The 22,513-nt window shown below is 42.6% G+C and overlaps 1 protein-coding gene across 5 annotated transcripts in view; it reads right to left on the minus strand.

The window, feature by feature from the left end:
* Positions 1 to 22,513, minus strand: part of SYT9 (synaptotagmin 9) — a 319,437-nt gene that overhangs the window by 120,381 nt on the left and 176,543 nt on the right. For all 5 annotated transcript variants that reach the window (XR_014068686.1, XR_014068687.1, XM_081540900.1 and 2 more), the window contains exons 2-3: positions 13,314 to 13,665; positions 2,020 to 2,566 (exon numbers count right to left, since the gene is read on the minus strand). Coding sequence is in view for 3 of the 5 variants with exons in the window: in XM_081540900.1 (XP_081397026.1) it covers positions 2,020 to 2,566; positions 13,314 to 13,665 (899 nt within the window). In the remaining 2 variants the exon portion in view is untranslated. The remainder of the gene's footprint in view (positions 1 to 2,019; positions 2,567 to 13,313; positions 13,666 to 22,513) is intronic.

Raw genomic sequence — 22,513 nt, forward strand, 5'->3', positions numbered from 1 at the left:
GCCAAGGCAGAGAAAGAGAATGATATTCCCTTCAGAAGATGAGCTAACAAAGTTACCTGAGTGAATCTGAACAGGGAAAAGACATGAGTGGTCTTAAAATATCAGAATCCCCTAAGATAGTACAATTTTCCTTTCTATTTCAGGAGTGTCAGTACCCCTCTGCAGGATAGTGAAACAGATGCAAATGTAGTGAAAATACCACCATTGTGATCTCATGTCTAAATGTAAACATGGATATAAGGCAACAAAACACAATACTTCTGCCCTCTCTTCTGGGCTCTAAAAAGGATTGGACCTTGTATAGATTAGTTTTGCCAATATCTGTAGATCTTTTCAGACAGACCTCCTTGTAACTTTGATTCTGTATTTAAAAATGTGGTGCCAACTCTTCTCCATCATTCTCACTTCTGGGATTAAAGCTGAAGATGTGATGATCATGAAAAATGCTGCTGAGCTGACCTGAGAACATGGCAAGGGCTTAATGCTCTCAGAGAGTCAGGCAATGTGCCCCCAGCTACAGATAACAGTTAATAGAATGCCAGGATCCATTTAGCACAAACAAACTTAAGAAAGCTCTAAAGAAAATGAGGTAAGGAGGGCAGATAATATCTAATGTCTATTAGGGAATTGCTTAGGAAGTAGAAAAGAGAGACTGTGACTTGTCAATATTGCTTTCATGAGTAATTCTTAGAAACCACAAAGTAAGTATTGTGAAAGACTTGCTTCTGGAAAGGTACAAGGAGGTTTCCAGAAAAACATCTACTTCTGCTTCATTGACTCCGCTAAAATCTTTGACTATGTGGATCACAACAAACTGTGGAATCTTAAAGAGATGGGAATACCAGACCACCTTATCTGTTTCCTGAGAAACCTGTTTCCTGAGAAACCTGCACGCAGGTCAAGAAGCAACAGTTAGAACTAGATATGAACAAAGGACTGGTTCAAAATTGGGAAAGAAGTTATGTCAAGGCTGTATATTGTCACCCTGCTTATTTAACTTATATGCAGAGTACATCATGAGAAATGTTGGGCTGGATGAAGCACAAGCTGGAATCAAGGTTGCCGGGAGAAATATCAATAAACTCAGATATACAAATGATACAACCCTTATGGCAGAAAGCGAAGAAGAACTAAAGAGCCTCTTGACGAAAGTGAAAGAGGAGAGTGAAAAAGTTGGCTTAAAACTCAATATTCAAAAAACTAAGATCACGGCATCTGGTCCCATCCCTTCATGGCAAATAGATGGGGAAACATCGGAAACAGTGACAAACTTTATTTTCTTGGGCTCCAAAATCACTGCAAATGGTGACTGCAGCCATGAAATTAAAAGACACTCCTTGGAAGAAAAGCTATGACCAATCTAAACAGCATATTTAAAAAGCAGAGACATTACTTTGTCAACAAAGGTCCATCTAGTCAAAGCTATGGTTTTTCCAGTAGTTGTGTATGGATGTAAGAGCTGGACCATAAAGAAGGCTGAGTGCCGAAGAATTGATGCTTTTGAACTGTGGTGTTGGAGAAGTCTCTTGAGAGTCCCTTGGACTGCAAGGAGGTCAAACTAGTCAATCATAAAGGAAATCAGTCCTGAATACTCATTGGAAGGACTGATGCTGAAGCTGAAACTCTAATACTTGGGCCACCTGATGAGAACTGACTCATTAGAAAAGGCCCTGATGCTGGGAAAAATTGAAGGCAGGAGGAAGAGGGGGACGACAGAGGATGAGATGGTTGGATGGCATCACCAACTCAATGGACATGATTTTGAGCAAGTTCCAGGAGCTGGTGATGGACAGGGAAGTCTGGCACGCTGCAGTCAATGGGGTCGCAGAGAGTTGGATACAACTGAGTGACTAAACTTAACTGAAGAAGGAGATTTGAAGCAACAGCTCTAAGTACAGTGAGATAAATTTTGTACTCTACCTCTCAAATAAAATAAGGTATAAGTAATCTGTCTGCATGCTGACCAAGAAGCTCCCCCCTCCCCACCCTCGACCAAAATGAAGAAATGTTAGGACTCACGTTGGTGACATATTCGATATCCTTCCACAGGATGCACTCCCTGGGAAAATCAGCCAAGTCTAAGAAGTGATCCACCACCACTTGGCCGATTAAGTCATGGCGAGAGAACCTGTCAAAGTCATAGACAGAAAAGTGAAGCTTCCTGGCTGCAAGGTCATTGTAAGGAACTGGAAATAAAAACACTTCATCAAACACTGGGTTCAGGGTCTTTCTGTGCACTTTAGTCTGGTGTTTTGTCTTCCGATCGGGAAGCAAATAGATCTTGACGTAAGGGTCTGAAGTCCCAGAAAAGTCCTTGGCGGGCAAGTTGACAGCTTTGTGGATCTTCACTATGAGTTGCTCTAAGTCACAGTCATATTTTAAAATGAAGTTCAGTTTCCCACAGGATTTACTGTTACTCCTTCTCCCGTCATCGTTATCCAATGACCTCTGCTTATATAACTCTGGTTTAATTCGACCAATGCCAGTCAACTGTTCCTGTTTTTGAAGTTGTTGGATATTGAAGTCTGGGTTTGACAGGTTGAGTTGTCTTCGGATTGAATTGTGCCTTGAATGAAGAGCAAGAGAGAACAAAGTTATAACCTCATTAGCTCTGGGACTTTCACAAACCTGTGCCTGGGATGTAGGTAGACTGCTACATACTATTAAAAGTTTAGATTTATAGGCATTTTTTAAAATCTAAATTCAAAATGCCAATCAATGTGAATAAGCTGTTCCCCAACGCTTGAAGCTCAAAACTGAGGCCTGGGCATCTGGAAGTGATCTTACTAACATGTGACCTTGGAGCTTGGAGGGTTTAATGCACTTTCTAAACTGCCTAATATGACATTAGAGAAGCTTATTCAGCTGATGGGAGGTAAAGATTTGTACAAACTGGTTTAGAAAATAAAATTATTCTCCTTAATATATAGTATGGTCCTGAAACTGAAATAGTTTGCTATGTGGTATCTTAAAAACAATGGATATGTTTCTAAATTATATAGAATTTCCTGGCACTGGTTTTTAGCCTACTAAGGATGCACATTCTCATGGGATAAATCAAACCATTTCATCACAAGAACATAGGCTTTGCTCTTCTGGAAATGTATGTGACAGGATGCATCTGTTTGTAGGGGATTCTGTTGACTCTGAAAGATACAAGTGCCAGCTCCATGACTGTGCTTCCATTGTACCAAGTGGATGATAAGTGATGAGGAGGGAGGGTTTTATTTCTATAATAAACACTGAGACATAAGAATTAAAGGTAAGCTATTATAAATCTATATATGGATTCAGTTAGAGAAGGTTGGACACTGGTATTACAAATTAAATATTTGCTATCAGAATCTATATTTTACCCTATAAGCTTGCTGGTTTGGGTTAAAAGTTTTCTCTTTGCCATATGTATGGGTCCTCACAAACTGAGAGTACTAGTCATTACGTAGAAAGTTGTCTTTAAGGTTAATTTTGTTCGTTTTAGTTCATAGCTATTATATTGTATTTTGTCTCTCAATCACCTTAATTAAAATAGCTCCTCTCCACCAGAAGGTGAAAGTGAACAGTCAAACTCTCTCTGAGGGATTAGTAAATAGTTGAAGAGACAGAGTAAACATTGGAGTTTGCCTTCTTTTTCTTTCTTAAGACTACTTTATGAAGGTGCAAATACGGGATTAATAGGCCCTGAAACTTATTTGAAATTATTCTCTCTTGTCATACAGATGCTATGATGCTAAACATTTCTCTTCATCCTAAAATACCCTCCTGATTACTAATTACTCACATGGTACAACAAAAGCACAATCACAGAGCTGTCACTTGCATCTGTCACAGCCAATAGAGTCTACCCTCAGCCATACACATTCCCACACATGCAACAACTGTGTGGCCTGAACGTTTCTATTATGGAATTTTAATTTCTTACAAAGAAATCCACTCACCATCTTAAGTTTTCACTGTATCTTTTGATTTTTTGAGGAAGGAAGGGGAGAGTCGGGGGGACAATGATAAGGCTCTCTGTGCTAGCACCCAGGTCAGTCCCTGTCTAGATGCTGAACCTCTGCAGTGCTAGGCTACAGAGTTTTAATCCTGTTCTACTGGGATTTCTGGGCAGAAAGGCCCCCAGGGAGCAGCCAGCTTCAATCTCTCTGCAGGGGTCATAAGTGGCTGGAACCAGCTTTGGTTTCCTCTGCTGCTGCTTTTTCTCTCAAAGCTGGATTCAAACAAGGGCCCTGCTTGAGTCTGGAGTCAGTTCCCACCTATGATGGGCTATCCTGGGTGCTATCCAGTTAGTCAGTGGTGCAGTTTAAATACTAAAAGTGCATCTTCAAGACCTACTAGATGTGCCATCTTGGCACCAATGTCTATGATGAAACACAGGTCCTGTGTCTACACCAGCGCAACCCTTGCCATTCTGCTGCCCCTTTTCTCCTGAGGTGGTTGCCTGAGCAGACTCTCTGTGCCTAACAACTTAACTGCGAGGGTTTTGAGTCACGGCTTTGGACTCCTCACAGCAGCACTTTGTCTCATCTCTCATCTGCAAGACTAAACCTGCTGTGTACATTTTAATTTAAAATATATGAACTTGGCTGCTTGGCAATGGAACATATTCTGTTTTACTCTCGCATTTTCTTAGACATGAAATCTGGAGAGAAATAAATCCTACGTGTTCTGCTCTTCTAATCAGAATGGATTGCCAGGGGGTGGAGGGGATGGGCTAGGGAGGGCATTATGCAGAGATTTGTACTTCAAAGACCAAAGTAAGAGCCCATTACCTCAGAATCCAACTGCATAGGAGGACTCAATTCCAAATTCCAAGAGAGCTGAAGATTCTTTTTAAAAATCAAGCACAGGTATGAATACTACCGTGTCAACTCAAATGTTTTACGCAACTAGTTTCAGTCTCAACCTTTTTCCTCCTATTCAGGATCACACATACTATTGGGAAACCAGTTGAATCCAATTGTAAGGAAGTGGCTTAAAGCAGATGGCAAAGACTGTAACAGGCTGTGCACGACAGTGCTCACTCCCTGGGGCTTTCTTTCGGTCGCTTCCAATTTCCCTCAGGAAAGAGTGAGTGGTGACTGGAGTTGGAGGCATGGACCAGCAAAGCTCAGAGCAGCCAGAGAACCAGGGTAACCCATCACCCTGCTGCCTAAAGTTGGCAGCTAGAAAGGAGAGCGCTGAGGCTTCCCCCGGGGACACAAAGGAGAAGATGAGGTGGAGGAACTGGAAAATCAATATTCCACAGTTTCCATGGGCTACTTAAACAGAGGCAGGAAGAAAAAGCAAATCAAAAGCAGAGAAGAGGAAAGATAAAGAGCAGAATATCATGACCTGAGCTCCCCTCAAGATGAAGTCTGAAACAGTCAGTGGAGGTGGGCCTCCAGTGCTGTAAAGTAGAGCCCCCTCCCCAGGGTAAGCATCTAGAATTCCGCGGAGGGACGCAGAATGAGTGTAGCAAGGAGGGATGTGTGTCTGAAGCAGACAGTCCTCTGAGTAGGTCTGGGAAGTCCTGTATTTTGATGTTTTCAGCACTTAATGTGCGCAATGAATGGAAGGAAAGATGGGCCCCAATGAGGGCGGCCAAGAAGGAAAGCTGAGAAATGGTGTCCTCGGTAAATAAGTCACCCTAATGCTGACTGAGAGGAGCTGGCCCCAGGCCTGGAGCTCTCAGCTTCCTCCACCTTTTGCCCGCCTCAAGGTGGGCAAAAGCCATTTTCCTGTTGTGAAACAGGCAAGGAAGAGAATGTCACCACTGGACTTGGCTGTCCCAGACCTGAGCCGGAAGACTGGTGGCTAAGCCTGGATAAAGCCCAATTTCCAAGATGACCAACCAAATCTGCAAAGCTTATTTCCCACAACAAGCTCAAAAATACACTTTCAGGCCTGAAGGAATGTGAGCCTGTGCTGAGTTGAGCCAAGGGTAAGGAGAGGTAGGTAGGTACCTATACACAAAAGGATCACCCCTCTCCTTCCATCAAATTTGAATTAACCAGTTCCAGCATCCCACTCTGAGTCTCCAAATAAAGTCTCAGTCACCCAAAAAGCCAGCCACCTCCACTGGATCTTAAGAAAGAGGACATTACTACAATTCAACAAATTTGAATGTGTGAAGTAAGGGGTCAGGTAGGGAGGAAGGGAGAGAGAGAGGCAAAGCCTTGTTACTGCCTTCCAGGAAATGCCTGGCCAGGGGTGAAGAGAGAGTTGTACACTAACTGTAAGTCAGGGCAGAGGGGATAAGAACTGACTGGGATGTTAGGGAGAGGGATAAAGAAAGGCCTCTGGTTTGGGACACTGTCACGGTACTTGGACACCGTACTTGAGCTGAGCCTGCCTACTTGACCTGGCCTCCCACTTCTCAGCCTCCCAGCTGATGCTCTAGACCTCAATGGGGAAATTAAGTTTTCCTCTTGGGGCCCAGCTCTTCAGCACGACGGGACCTTCAGCTCTTCTGCCCAGCATCTTTCTCCTCACACATGCTCACATCTTCCATTCCAGGTTCTGTGTTAAGAACCAGAGTTCAGAATTTCCCTCCCATGGCTGGGTTTCCCATGCAACCACAGACAAGAGTATACTCTTCCACCCTCCCCCATCTGAGGGACCACATCTCAGAGAGGAAACTTGGCTTATCCTTTCCCTGGTTTGGGACACTAGTGTTTTAAGGCTTTGTGGTCCAAAGACAGGAAAGAAAGAAGCAAATAGTGACTTCAGAACCACCATGGGTTTCTTTACAAAGTTCAAATCAAGACAATTTGGAAACAGGAAACTGGCCTTTCTGGAATCTTCCCTTGTCAAGGAGAGGGGAGGGTTGGGCTGTTCTGAATCACAAATGGACATAGAAGAAGGGGGAGTAGTAGACAGACAGACACTGTTAACTGACTACAATGGCAGGAGGAAATGGGATTCAGAGGCTTATAGAGTGAGTGAGATAATGGAGATGCAGGTATCTTGGTGGGTGGAGGTGTGGGCTCAAATGCTGCTGGATACATGAAGCCTGTCTTGCTCCCCCCACCCTCAGCCAAGTTAAAAAAGGCATGAAAGCTTGGTGTCACCTTCAAATATTTTATTCTGTTACTAAAATGAGCCTATGCCCACCAACACTTTCTCTAAAGTGTTCACATCTCACTTTCCATTCCCACTGCTTCCAAATGAGTGCAGGTCCTCATCATCACAGGCCTCAAATGAACCCCTGTATCCAGTCTTTACCTCACACCACACATCTAAAACACTCTTGCCAGATTAATCTTCTAAAGAACAATCTGAGAGCTTTAATGTGTGTAGTTGGTGCTTTTCTTGTATCCTTCCCCTTTCAAGGCTAGGGCTATATCCTTTCTCCCTTGTTATCACTAGCACATAATATACAACTTCACATATAGCAAATGTTTAATACATGTGTCTACAGTAAATATATAAATGCCATGGACATAATAGCTCCTGATAATTATCCCAGCAGAGAAAACACACATTTATATCTCATTTCAGGGTCTCATGGAAGTTGAGAGAGGTCTAGGCAACTTTTATTTTTGAAGATGTCAGTTTATTAAAATCTGAAGACATAACTAAAAGACTAATTCAAAACATTATGTTTTAAATGTTTACATCTAATCAATGTTCTCAACATATAAAAAAATATATAGCTTAATAAACCTGTGCTACTCCTGGAGTAATTACAACATTTAATCCTAACGTATCGTTTACTGGAGTTATAGCCAGTAATGACATTTAGAGGACTCAAATTGTCGCCTTCTTTCAATTCTGTCAGAGTATTTCTGTAACTCTACAGATTACTTAGTTCAGAGACAAGTTCAAAAGTCTCTGAACTTACTTTTTGACAAATTCAAAAGTAAGGCTCTGAATGAATGTGAGACCTGGGACAAGTCACCTTCCATTGGTTTCTTATCATTACAGGCTCCACTCAGTTTATCCTTTTAGTGCTTTGTCACTTTTGTCATCAGAATACAAGAAAAATGGCCTGATATTGATGAATGTACTTTGTCAGTCATTCATGAAAAATTCCACTATGTGTGAGAGGCTGCACTAGGTGTTAGGTATATCAGTTCAGTCGCTCAGTCGTGTCTGACTCTTTGTGACCCCATGGACTGCAGCATGCCAGGCCTCCCTGTCCATCACCAACTCCCGGAGTTTACTCAAACTCATGTCCATTGAGTCAGTGATGACACCCAACCAATGATCTCATCCTCGGTCGTCCACTTCTCCTCCCAACTTCAATCTTGCCCAGCATCAGGGTCTTTTCAAATGAGTCGGTTCTTCGCATCAAGTGGCCAAAGTATTGGAGTTTCAGCTTCAACATCAGTCCTTCCAATGGATGTTCAGGACTGATTTCCTTTAGGATGGACTAGTTGGCTCTCGTTGCTGTTCCAAGGAACTCTCAAGAGTCTTCTCCAACACTACAGTTCAAAAGCATCAATTCTTCAGTGCTCAGCCTTCTTTATAGCCCAACTCACATCCATACATGACTACTGGAAAAACCATAGCTTTGACTGCTGTTGCTAAATCACTTCAGTCGTGTCCGACTCTGTGCGACCCTATAGACGGCAGCCCACTAGGTTCTGCCGTCCCTAGGATTCTCCAGGCAAGAATACTGGAGTGGGTTGCCATTTCCTTCTCCAGTGCATGGAAGGGAAAAGTTAAAGTGAAGTCGCTCAGTCGTGTCTGACTCTTAGCGACCCCATGGACTATAGCCTACCAGGCTCCTCCGTCCATGGGATTTTCCAGGCAAGAGTACTGGAGTGGGGTGCCATTGCCTTCTCCGTAGCTTTGACTAGACGGACCTTTATTGGCAAAGTGATGTCTCTGCTTTTTAATATGCTGTAATATGCTGTCTAGGTTGGTCTGGAAAAGGCAATGGCACCCCACTCCAGTACCCTTGCCTGGAAAATCCCATGGACAGAAGAGCCTGGTGGGCTACAGTCCATGGGGTCGCTAGAGTTGGACACGACTGAGCGACTTCACTTTCACTTTTCCCTTTCACGCACTGGAGAAGGAAATGGCAACCCGCTCCAGTATTCTTGCCTGGAGAATCCCAGGGACGGCGGAGCCTGGTGGGCTGCAGTCTATGGGGTTGCACAGAGTCGGACACGACTGAAGTGACTTAGCAGCTACGTTTGTCATAACTTTTCTTCCAAGGAGCAAGCGTCTTTTAATTTCATGGCTGCAGTCACCATCTGCTGCGATTTTGGAGCCCGCCAAAATAAAGTCTGTCATTGTTTCCATTGTTTCCCATCTATTTGCCATGAAGTGATGGGACCAGATGCCATGATCTTAGTTTTCTGAATGTTGAGTTTTAAGTGTCAACTTTTTCACTCTCCTCTTTCACTTTCATCAAGAGGCTTTTTAGTTCTTCTTCGTTTTCTTCCATAAGGGTGGTGTCATCTGCATATCTGAAGTTACTGATATTTCTCCTGGCAATCTTGATTCCAGCTTGTGCTTCATCCACCCCAGTGTTTCTCATGATGTACTCTGCATATAAGTTAAATAAGCAGGGTGACAACGTACAGCCTTGATGTACCCCTTTCCTGATTTGGAACCAGTCTGTTGTTCCATGTCCAGTTCTAATTGTTGCTTCCTGACCTACATAAGGAGATGCAAAGCAGATCTGGTCTTTGAATTCACAGAATTCATAGTCTAGAATGGGGTATAGATAATTAACAATTGTATAGTTAGAAATAGATTTTAATCCTGTGAGGAAGTGAAAGTAAGGCAACTGTGGGAGAATAAAGAGTGGGAAGGAGTGGAGGAAAGAATATGTACTTCAGACAGGTGGCCAGGGAACTCCCTGTAGCTCAGATGGTAAAGAATCTGCCTGCAGAAGACTAGGGGTTGATCCCTGGGTCAGGAAGATCCCCTGGAGAGGGCAATGACAACCCACTCCAGTATTCTTGCCTGGAGAATTTCATGGAGAGACCATGGAGTTGCAAAGAGTTGGACACGACTGAGCAACTTTAATTCATTCAGGGAAACTTTTCTGAGGAGGTGACATCTAAGATGGAACATTAAGGCTGCAAAACAGCCTGGCATGGCAAAGAAAACGGAGAAGCATTCCAGGCTGATGGAGTAGCATTTATGAAGGTCCCAGGGCATGAAATGGCAGGTATACTGAAGAAAGCAAGAGAGAAAGCTAGTGTAGATGGAGATGGAATGTGATGAGCTTCTTTGGGTAGGATCTCTTAAGTGAGTCCAGGCTAGTGGCATCCTCTGGGGTTGTGCCACGTGGTGGCCCTGGCTGGAGGTGAGGCCTATAGCTTGTACAGGAGACTGTGGCAGTACGACACAGGGCCTTAACAGACCTGATAAGAAGTTTGTGGTATGGAAATTGAGATCTTTATAAAACCAAAGTGTTATAAAAGAAATTTGAGAAGACTTAAAACAGATTGGACTTTCATCCTGGGTCATGAATCAGGAAATGGGTTAGATGCTTTTTCAAGGTTCCTTCTATTTTGAGGACTCAGGGATTTTCATATATTTGGAGTAGAGACCTTTAAAATGTTCTGGTACTGAAAAGTTCTAAAAAAAAAATCCACATTCCCAGGATATTAGGTCATTATACAAAAGGGATTTCATCCAAATTGAAAGGAATTAGCAGGAATTTTGGAGGGTCTAACAGTAACTGAGCTAACCAGAAACAGAAGGCAAACATGCCTGATCTTGGAAGAACAACAGAAAGTCATCCTGACCAGAAATATTCTTAAAAGATGCAGCAAAACTCATCATTAGGATGTTCCCAAAGGCAGTGGGGGGAGTCATACATATCTAAGCTGAAGGGGCCAGGTGACAGTAGGATTTCCAGAGCAAATGCCATGGCAGAAGCTGTGCCATTCTCTGTGACAAGTGGGGGAGGCCTTAACCGGGAGTCCAAGCGTTGCATGTTCTGGGCTGAGCATGTGCTCAGGGAACTTTGGGACAAATGGTAACAGCTGCAGGAGGGAAGCAGTAAGAAAGAGACAGCAGTGAGAAAGTAAAGATCAAAATGAGAAAGAAGGGAGTAGAAATAATAACTAGCAATGCAGATTGTTTAGAGCCATCTCAGCAAGAGTAACTTCCCCACCTGCCGCAAATATGGTATGAAAAATGCTACTTAAAAAAGGATGTTAAAAATGTTCTGGAGTATCAAGGAAATTTCATTCATTTTCTCCACTTTGTCAGTAAAAACGCTTTGTGTGTGTGTGTGTGTGTGTGTGTGTGTGTTTATAGCACAACTCTAAAGAATTATAAGACCACATCCTTCTCATTATGGTAAGACCATGAGTCAAAGATACGTATTTCCAGACATAACCCATAGAATCAGGTCAGCAGTAATTTAGATAAGAATCTTTGAAATGCAAAATGATGCAAATTATCAGTATTAAGTCAAATGCAGCTGGAAAGACTTTGTTGTCATATGGGACTCAAATATTACTAAACAACTTTAGACATCAGCAGAGAGAATTTAATTGCATGACTTCAAAACTAAAATACATCGAAATGTAAATGCCTGGATAATTCCTTCCCTTTCTCTTTATTTCTGTTTTCTTTCTACCGAGTTTCTATAGGTCAGTGGTAAAGATATCTACAGTTTTTAGTTTTAAATGAAATCTATTTTTTGATATGCAGGTTACGTACATATTTTCTAGAATAAACACTAATAATTATAGTGATATGATTGCTATCAATTCTCTAGAATTATGGCAGAGTCCTCAGACCTTTCATCTAATAAAAACACAGTACTGTTACACCATATTGATGGAACCCAGATCCGAAAAATTAACATGCAGAGTAAAATCAAACAGAAGACAATTTCAGTGGCGACTCCATCTGAAGGCCCTACTTACTGAAGCACTGAGAGGATTTTATTATGAGTCTGCACCAATGCACAAACTCCACGGCAGCATCAGACAGAGCTCTAGTTATATTTAAGTCTTAAATCTGAAGAGAAGCCCTAATGATAAAATCTGAAGATTTCTTCAAACCAAATGGCAAACAACCATCCATTTCCTCACAGGGGAATATTTTAGATAAAGTTCTTTGATTCACAATTGGAAATGATGCAGGTTTTGGAAAAAATTAAATTACAAACTGTCATATTCCATCCCATTTAATGTGAATGAGCAGAGCCTCTAGGATAAACTTGATTAACATAAAAAGGGTAAAATCTTATTTCTGCTTTTAGAGGACAAATAAAAAAGATTTTTAAAAAATAACTGCAAACTGCGCTTTTACTTTTCAAATAACAGCACATGCTATTCCTCCAGCTATCACTCAAGCAAATATTTTCATTTTAAAGAAAGCTGCTTTCTTAGTCTCTTTTCCTGAAGCCTTATTGAGAGTGCATTTTTATATACAGTGATTCAGAATTGGCTGCTTAGCCTCAAAGCTATCTTTATGCATCAGAGTCCTGGTAGAGGCAGGTCTTGGTGATGATGATGATAATGACAGCATCATCAAAAACAAAACAGCAGCTCATGGTGTGGAGCAGCCACTAGGTGCAGGCCTGTGCAAGGCATGTGATGTGCATGTCATTATCTCATTCTCAAAACCACCTATCACTGTTCCTCTTACACAAGAGGAAACAGAAACAGATGAAGGTTAAATAATCTGTCCAATATCACATTTGCAGGTAAAGCTAGTTCACTGGACCGAAGAGCCCTTGCTTTTTATCACTGCATGGTATTATTTCTCTTTGTACAAAAGCACAAAGATCCAGCCCATGGAAAGACAGTGACACTAGGCCTAGGTACTCTGTCGTCCTTGAAAAGCCTGGAGATGGACAAAGACCTCCAGCCACTGTGTGGACTCTATGGAGACCCTGTGCGGAAAGCTGGGCTAGGCTAGAGGCACAGGGAATCAGTTTCATAGCACTACAAGAGTAGCACGGAAGAGAGGGTAAAAACTTGGGCTCAGGTGGTGTTTGAACAAGGGTTCAAACCCTGACCTGGGTGCTTACCAATTTAGGACTTTGTTTCTTAATTTCCTTAAGTTTCTTCTTCTGTGAGATGAAAATGAAAATAGGATCTGTTTCACACAAAGTTGTGAGCAATGATAAAATAATACACATAAAGTTCTTGGACAGTCCTTGACATGGAAAGTCTTAGCAATGTTAACTACTGTTATTATGAACCAAGGAGAGATTAAGCAGTGCTCAGGAACCTGACTGGAGTATAGGAAGCATCAAGTTTTCCCACATTCATGTCTCTGATACCAAAGGGACATGTGAAAGGTTACAGGCTCCTTGGCTAAATCAATGCCATTGCTGCCAACAGAAGGAAGCAGGGCACTACAGTACTTGCCTTGCAGCCAGAAAGGAAGGGGGCAGTACTGACCGAGCTGATGAGGTTGGCTCTGTGACTTGGCGCTGCACGCGGATGCCATGGGCACAGTTGTCCTGGTCCCGCGTCTGGGTTGAGAGGGGAATGTCGGGGGAGGTGTGACTGATCTTCATGGAGGAGTCTGGACAGGGGGTGGGAGGGTCTAGGAAGCCCTCACTGTTCTCCTGCTCATTGGTCTCTGTGTCCGTGTAGTTAAGAGGCTCCTGGTTGTTGTCTTTGCTACTAGAGAACAGGCCTCGTTCTCGCCACGGAACCCAGCAGAGTTTCCAAGACACGAAGAGAGACACACCAAAGAGAGCGAGGCCACAGGCAGTGACTACAAGGGTCAGCAGGCTCACTGAGATATCTGCAAAGAAGCAAAGATCAAAGGTCAGTGGGATTGCTCCTCCCGTGCCCACCTACTGCACGGTGTGGGCAGAATGACCCTCTCTCATCCATGCATCCCTCAGGAGTGACGGCAGAAGGCCAGGCCTGGGATGCTGCTGAATCACCAGATTCTGAGGCAGGGACAATGAGGACTCAGACACAAGCGTAGAGGATGTAACATGCAGGAATGTTTAGAAACAAACGGCCTGCGATAGCAAGAGACAGGGTATATTCAGGGGACCAGGAATGCCCTGCAAGGCAACAGAGACCCTGTCCCCTCAGCAATAAAAATCATTGATATTCTGGGAGTAGAATGGTTTCAACTATCATTAAAAATTCCTCTGTCATCTCAGAGAGCAGCATAATTTGGGAATCATTTAAGTAACATCTTTTTTAAAACAAAAGAAAATTAGAGTGCTTTTCCCTCTCTTTTTGATATGAGGTTTTAAGGGTCTAAGCATTTTGCAGCTCAAGTCCTCTCAAGCCTCAAGAATATCCACCACCTGGTGGTCAGGTGCCCAGGACCAGGGGACAATAGTCATAGTTTGGGTTTCCCCAGTAGCAGAGCTGAGACAAGTAGTCAAGGGCAAGAGGTTTATTTAGAAGGTGAAGAAAACATAGGAACGGAAATAGGGAAGTGATCCAGTTAGAAGAGAGAAGTAATTCAGAGGGGTAGGAAAGTAGCCAGTAGGGGGAGGGGGCTTTGTCAAACCAGCTACCACAGTGGAGGAACAGAGATTAAACTGCTGCAGAGGGTCCACACCCCAGGGGCCTGGGTTGTTTATAACATCAACCCCCTTCAGTCATTGATTTGAGGGCAGCTCTCAAGGGGCATCTGCTATGTGGGTGGCAAAGTAAGTTTCTGTGGCCAGAAAATTTCTACATTTCAAATAAGGCAGGGCTGGCCCAGGAAGTCAGTAGGCAGATGTTCAAGTGCCAAGGGAGAGGGGTTGTAGGGGCAACAACATCTGCTACCTGGAGCATGAACCCATGGCTTCAGCCAGGGCCCATGGCAGTGCAGTGTCTAGTGGGTGTGCACCCACCTCTCAGAACAAAGCCCATCCCTCTCCAGGCTTCCACCCCACCCTACAGTAGGGCCAGGGAGAGGCTGAGGCATCAACCTGAACTCATTCCTGGCACTGTGGTGCTATAAACTCCTTCCTTAAAGGACACCCCTACCTGCCCTTACTGGGCTCCGTTACAGCCTGAGGCCCCAAGGATTCTCCCTAGGTTCTGCCTTTACTGTCCATCATTAATATTTGCATTGCTTCAGCCAAAGCTTTCTGGATGTCCATTAATGCCAGGGACTGTGCCAGGCTTTGGAGACACAGTGGAGAACATGATAGACACACTCTAACTTTCACAGACTCCTATTCTAGTGAATGGGAAAATTAGGAATCAGTTACCTAACAGTCACAATGTCAACGGTCCACAGCATGCCAATAATCCAGGACATGAGACAGCTGAGGCATGCATGTGAACCCATTCTGCAAGTCACTTTCCTAAGGAATCAAGCTGACCACCTACTGCCTGTGCGCTTTTCAACATGATTTCTTAAGGTACTTGATCATTCTTATGAAACGATAAGACAATTTCTTCATGAAAAATTGCCCTTGACAGAAAGCCAGCTGCCAGGGCTGGTGATGGATCTGATGTATCTCCTCTATGCCTCCCAATCAATCTTTGCCCTTGTGGCAAAACAACATCATATCTCTGTTTGGAAACACAGGGGTTCCAGTTTCAACATTGGCAGTTGAGCTAAAAATCTTTGCTTATCCCATTTCTCTTCAAATATCACTGAAACAGGATAAGCAAACTATTTAACTATGGAAAACAAGGACAGGTACTTTCTATCAGTGAACCAGTAACACTGAAGAAATTTCTGGGATTGTTTTAAATGAAAAACCAATCAGGGCTGAACACTTAACACAGGCCAGTGAAGGACAGGGAAGCCTGGCATGTTGCAGTTCACAGGGTTGCAAAGAGTCAGACACGACTGAGCGACTGAACAACAAAGAAACAACAATGAAGAAATGCTGAGGGAAAAATTAAAATAAAAAATCTCAGGTGCAGAGCAAAAAAAGGCAGGGATGGGGGACAGGGAAGAGAGTCGAGGGGGGCAAAGTAAAGGGCACTAGAAATCATACATCATGGTGCCCCAACATAAGGAGGGAGAGAACGTGGTTTGACCACAGACTCTACCTGGTTCTGCCAGCTCACACAGCAGGATGGAAAATTTGTTGGTGAAAACTTCTATGATAGGTGGTAGTACTGGGGTTGCCGGGAAGGAGGAAACCCCTCTCAGTGAATCAGGCTGCCACAGCAAAGACCAACCTCTACTCCCTCCAACGAAATCAAAAAATAAAATAATCTCTACTACACAGTGAAACCCCTTAATACATTCTGTAATCCAAACAGACGCAAAACCCTTTCTCTGCATCATGTTAATCACTTCAGCACCAACCTGACACACGCACCACTAGGAGGATGGCAGAGGCTGGATACACTGGAAGGCAGTAAGGTTAGAAGTGTGATGTGATAATTATATATTATCATTTACCAAATATTCACTCTTCCACACCATAGTGCCCCCTCCAATGATGGAGCATAAATCTCAAACCCTTGATGTTGGTGTTGGCCACATGACTTACTCTGGTCAATAAAGTGTGTGTAGATATGGCCCATGCCACTTTGGAGCAGAGGACTATTGGGCTCCCACCTTCTGCCATGAGAAGAAGGTGGCTGATATTTCAGCCTGGGTGCCACAATGGAAGACTTGTGGTGCAGGCCCAGAGTCCAGAATGAAGATCAAACTTAAACCTGATGCACAGACTGGGGCAGGACAGCAAAACGATCCATAGATCCATGAGCAAAACTTAAACAGTTGATGTTTTATTTAAGTCACCGAGATTTTGAACGTGTTTGTGCCTACAGCAAAAAGTTGACTAATAAACGTGATCATATAATTTATTGTCCAAGACTAAGATATTTTTAAGAGGGAGAAGAGGTGAAATCAATAATCACATTGACAAGACACTTTACCCAGGATTGTCTAGGCCTATGGTCACCCTGCATTCAGAATCCTACTTGAGCTCTGAACTCATCCACTTGGTACGATATGGCCTCTCAAGGTTTACTTGGCACTGACAACATGCTAAATAGAATAAATCCTAGATCTATTTCTGCTAGTCACCATAGGGCCTGACCCAGCTCACGAACTGTTCCAGCTTGTTAGCTGACTCTCAGCTCATGCACCCCAAAACCACCTTTCTCCCAAGTCCAGTAACAGGAGATCCATGAACGCAGGGGTTTTGTCTGTCCCTCTTAGGACTGAATCCCAAGCATTTAAAGGGCGCCTGAAACATAGCACACATTCACTGTATGTTTGATGGAGCCCATCAGAGAGCCCTGTGGTCACCTCCACGCCTACCATTGAGTTAAGGCTGTGTGGCCCGTAAGCTCCAGGAGCCACTAGTCACATTCACAGTTGTTGACAGATGTCTGTGCATCCCAGTTACTACAGAAAATCACTGGCAAACAGAAAGAGGGGCTTTTCCTCATTTATACAAAGGTGCCCTGTAGGCGAGCAAGGGGTCAGAGAGCACCTGCCAGGAGAAACCAACAGTGACTTACACAGCCACACCAACCACTACGTGCAGTCATCAGGACTTCTTGATAGCAAACAGCACACAGCCCAGGGTACTCTTTACACACTCTGTACTTTTCTCTCTTTTTTCAGAAAGAAGTACTAGAAAGCTGCTTCAGCCTCACTAAGGCCACACATACCATCCACCTCTGACCCACAGCCTCAGGAAAGAAAGAGGGAGAATTCATTTAGAACCACAAAATAGCTTTTTTCAGAAAAGGAGTTATTGCTTAAGTAAGGTGGTAGGTACATGGCCATTTGTTTTATTATTGATTTTTAAACTACATGTATTATATATACACACACACACATATATTCTTTGGTACTGACATATATTTTATAATAAAAATTGAAAAAAGTAAATAGTACCATCAAAAAGTTATTACTCTAAAGACAATTTTTCTGAAAAATAGAAAAGTGTAATTGGTCCTTCTGTCCAAGAGTCAAGAGAATAACCAGCTAGTGATCCAGGGTGAAATGAGGCACATGGTAACGCAGCTGGGATCCAGATCCTCAGAGGTACTGCTGGTTGGGGTGACTGTGCAGCAGCCTGTACCCAGAGCTGCTGAAGAACACCCCTCTTCAGGGAAGAGGCAGAGCGGGGTGTCCTGCCATCAGGCCTGACCGTCAGAACCCCTTCTGCCAGCCGCTAGCCCTCATCATAGGACATGAAGTACTGCAGCAACATCCCTGGACCCTGGACACAAGGCACCAGGACACCCCTAGACCCAGCAGACATCCCAGCTGGACACCTATGATTCCAAGGGATCCCTGCAAGCCTGAAGACTTGTTCTAGAATGACAAATATTATTGCCCACAAAACACACAGCTTGAGCACCTACACATCATATGGACAAAGGAACAGTAGTTGCCCTGCTCAACTGTGAAAGGATGGGAAGAACGTGTAAACTGATGACAACAGAATCAAAGGCCAAGATCAGCAACTTGAAAGAGGCTAACCCAGCTGAGCCATCAGAATAAATGACACCTGACATAAATCAATGTGAGAGACAAATTAACTCATAAATTCAGTGAGATGTTTAAAATAGTGGCCCAAAGAGATAAGTATGGCTATAGCACTAACCAGAATCAGACATTCCTGAGATCTCACCTGGTGTAACTACGGGGAGATTGTAGCCCTAGAACTCCATAGCCAGCCACAGTATCACAAGAAGAAAGGCATTTTCAGCCATCAGTGACTCAGAAAATACGCGATTCATGTACCCTTTCCTGCATAAAATCTATGGAATTCTCCAAACAAACAAGTAACATCTTATGTTAGAATAGAGAACCCAAGAAGGGAAGAGCTTTCTAGATAAGACATATACTTAGACACTAGATATCACAAGAATTAGTGATAATCAAAGAAAACAGTAAAAAGTGTATTAAAACTAATTGCTGGTTTTGAGGTTATAAAGTTTAACAGAACTGTAAAGGAAAAAATCCACTTAAAAGAGCAAAGGAATGGTAACTACATTCACTTGAAATTCCAACAATTTCAACAAAATGTGGGAAAAGGAAGAAGGAAGGAAGGAAAAACAAATTAAATGACCTACACTGTTAGCAGGGAGAGATGACAGATAACTTCAACTTGATGTTGATAAGGAAATTAGGTGTAAATATGTACATAAAATCAGAGAAGGCAATGGCAACCCACTCCAGTACTCTTGCCTGGAAAATCCCACGGACGGAGGAGCCCTGGTAGGCTGCAGTCCATGGGGTCGCGAGGAGTCGGACATGACTGAGCGACTTCACTTTCACTTTTCATTTTCATGCATTGGAGAAGGAAATGGCAACCCACTCCAGTGTTCTTGCCTGGAGAATCCCAGGGATGGCAGAGCCTGGTGGGCTGCCGTCTATGGGGTCACACAGAGTTGGACACGACTGAAGCGACTTAGCAGCAGCAGCAGCAGCAGCATATACAGAAAATATTAAAGGGAAGTAGTGACTCATAATGGTGCATATGCATACGTATTTAGGCATATATGTTCTCTCCTTCCTGAGACACTCCCCTCATTAAATAACCTGAAACAAAAAGTATAAACTTAAAATCACAAAGAAAACAGCATGGGATGATTAGCAGTTTGTTGTGCTGTGCTTAGTCACTCAGTTGTATTTGACTCTGCGACCCCATGGACTGCAGCCCACCAGACTCCTCTGTCCATGGGGATTTTTCAGGCAAGAACACAGCGGGTTGCTATGTCCTCCTCTGGGGGTTATTCCCAACCCAGGGATCAACTCAGGTCTCCCACATTGCAAATGGATTCTTTACTGCCTGAGCCACCAGGGAAGCCCTCACACAGGCTCAGGATACAGACATTTCCAATACGGTAGCAGCTAAGACTAAGATGTTGAGCTGAAAACCAGGGCAGTGACTGAAAATCTTCCCCAAATACTGTCCAGTATGTCTAGGGAGAAACCAAGGCGACTAGTTCAAGAGTTGGTGCCCAAGAACAGAATTCTCCATATTCTTGCAAAAAATGGAACCCCATAAAGATCCCTTTAAGTAAATCTTGACTGTTAAAATCTCACTCACAGATGCATAGCCTTACACCTAGCTTTTCTACTGCCTCACTCTTAAATATGACTATGCTCCTTGGAAGAATAGATATGACAAATCTAGACAGCATATTAAAAAGCAGAGATATCACTTTGCTGACAAAGACCTGTATAGTCAGAGCTATGACTTGTTTCTAGTAGTAGTCATGTATGGATGTGAAAGTTGGACCACAAAGAAGGCTGAGTGCTGAAGAAGACTCTTGATAGTCCCGTGGACAGCCAAGGAGATTAAACCAATCAATCCTAAAGGAAATCAACCCTGAATATTCATTGGAAAGACTGGTGCTGAAGCTGAAGCTCCAATACTTTGACCACCTGATGCAAAGAGCCGACTCATTGGAAAAGACCCTGATGCTGGGAAAGATTGAGGGCAAGGGGAGGCAGCGACAGAGGATGAGATGGCTGGATGACATCACTGACTCAATGGACATGAGTGTGAGCAAACTCAGGGAGATAGTGAAGGACAAGAAAGCTTGGCATGCTGCAGTTCATGGGTTGCAAAGAGTCAGGATTGAACAACAACAACCAAGCTTCAAAGAATCACCAGTCATATGGAGAAATCTTACAACAACATCAACATATAGAAGAAAAAAGGAAAAGATGTTCCCAGAGAAAACAGAGATTATGAAGGAAACAGAAAGTTTTAAAACATTTCCATCACAGGAAATTCCCACGATGTATTTCCTCTATAAAACAAGGGTAAACTACTAGTATGAAATGAAGAATAAAATAAGACAATCTTCTTAGAAAAAAAAATAGCATGATTGCTAAAACAAATAAAAAATTCAAAAGAGGGTAACCAAAGGTTCAGAAAACTTAGATAAAATTATGCTGAAATTATTTTTACATTAAAAACCACATGGAGATAGAGCAGACCATTTCTGTTGTGATGAAATTAGAAGAGACTTTCACTTCCATGTTAACTTTTTATAAAGAGTAAGTATTACTGAGAAAAAAGTGAAAACATTTTTAAGCTGTTGTAGTACATGATGTACATGTGGCAGCACATTCAGGTGAACTTGGGTTTGTAATCTCCAAACATTTCTGAAGAACAGTTCTTATTTAACCCTGCTCCTTGGTTTATGAAGAACAAAGCAGTGAATTTCATGACATTAATTACAAAAATGATAGTCTTAGTTTCCCAGCAGTTTTCCCTCCAAGTCAAACCCATAAAAGTCATTTTTACCCTTGTCTGCTCATCTTTGTTCAGGCTTTCAGATTCATGAACAAAATATCAGGAGACTGACACAGGCTATCAACTTTTTATCTTGCTAATATCTATTTTAAATTTACAACTCTTTATTTCATGCTCATTTCATACCAGAAGGGATGTTTTAACACCAGAAAGAAATGATATTCCCTTAAAATACTATATTGAGCTTTATGAATAAAATTATTACACTGTCCTTATTTTGTTAATTGCTTCAGAGTTGTGAGAAGTTTGAACTTTTTATTTTGCATTGGGGTACAGCTGATTAACAATGTTGTAATAGTTTCAGGTAAACAGCATAGGGACTCAGCCATAGGTATACATGCATCCATTCTCCCTCAAACTCCCCTCCCATCCAGGCTGCTACATAATACTGAGCAGAGTTCTATCTGCTATATAGTAGGTCCTTGTTGGTTTCCATTTTAAACAAAGCAGTGTGTACAAGTCCATATCAAACTCTCTAACTATCCCTTCCCCTCATCCATCCCTCTGGCAACCAAAAGTTTGTTCTCTAAGTCAGACAGTCTCTGTTCACTTTGTAAGTACATTCATTTATATAATTTTAGAGTACACATATAAGGATGTCATACAATATTTTTCCTTCTCTGACTTACTTTACTCAGTATGATAATCTATAGGTCCACCCATGTTGCTGCACATGGCATTATTTCATTCTTTTTAATGACTGAGTAATATTCCATTGTATATACGCACTACATCTTTTTATACACTCCTCTGTCAATGGACATTTAGGTTGCTTCCATGTCTTGGCTATTGTAAACAGTGCTGCAGTGAACACTGGGGTGCATGTATTCTTTCCGATGTTTTTCTCTGGATATATAGCCAGGAGTGGGATTGCAGGGTCATATGGTAGCTCTATTTTTAGTCTTTTGAGGAACCTCCGTACTGTTCTCCATAGCGGTGGTACCAATTTACATTCCCACAAACAGTGTAGGGGCAGGGTTCCCCTCTCTCCACACCCTCTCCAGCATTTGTTGTTTGTGGATTTTTTGATGATAGCCATTCTTGTTGATGGGAGGTGATACCTCATTGTAGTTTTATTTGCAAACATCTTCTCATGTGTCTCTTGGCCATCTATGTCTTCTTTGGAAAAATATCTATTTAGATCTTCTATTTGTTGATTGGGTTGTTTGTTTTGATGTTTGCATCATGAGCTGTTTGTAAATTCTCGAGACTAGTCCCTTGTTGGTCACATTATTTGAAAATATTTTCTCCCAATCTGTGGGTTGTCTTTATGTTTTATTTATTATTTCCTTTGCTGTGCAAAAGATTCTGAGTTTAAGTAGGTCCCATTTGTTTACTTTTGTTTTTATTTCCATTATTCTGGAAAACAGATCAAAAAAGATATTACTGTAATTTATGTCAGAGGATGTTCTGTTTTTCTCTGAGTTT

The sequence above is a fragment of the Giraffa tippelskirchi genome, chromosome 11 (genome assembly GCF_054371585.1).
Source record: "Giraffa tippelskirchi isolate mGirTip1 chromosome 11, T2T-mGirTip1v1.2.pri, whole genome shotgun sequence".
Classification (NCBI taxonomy): domain Eukaryota; kingdom Metazoa; phylum Chordata; class Mammalia; order Artiodactyla; family Giraffidae; genus Giraffa; species Giraffa tippelskirchi.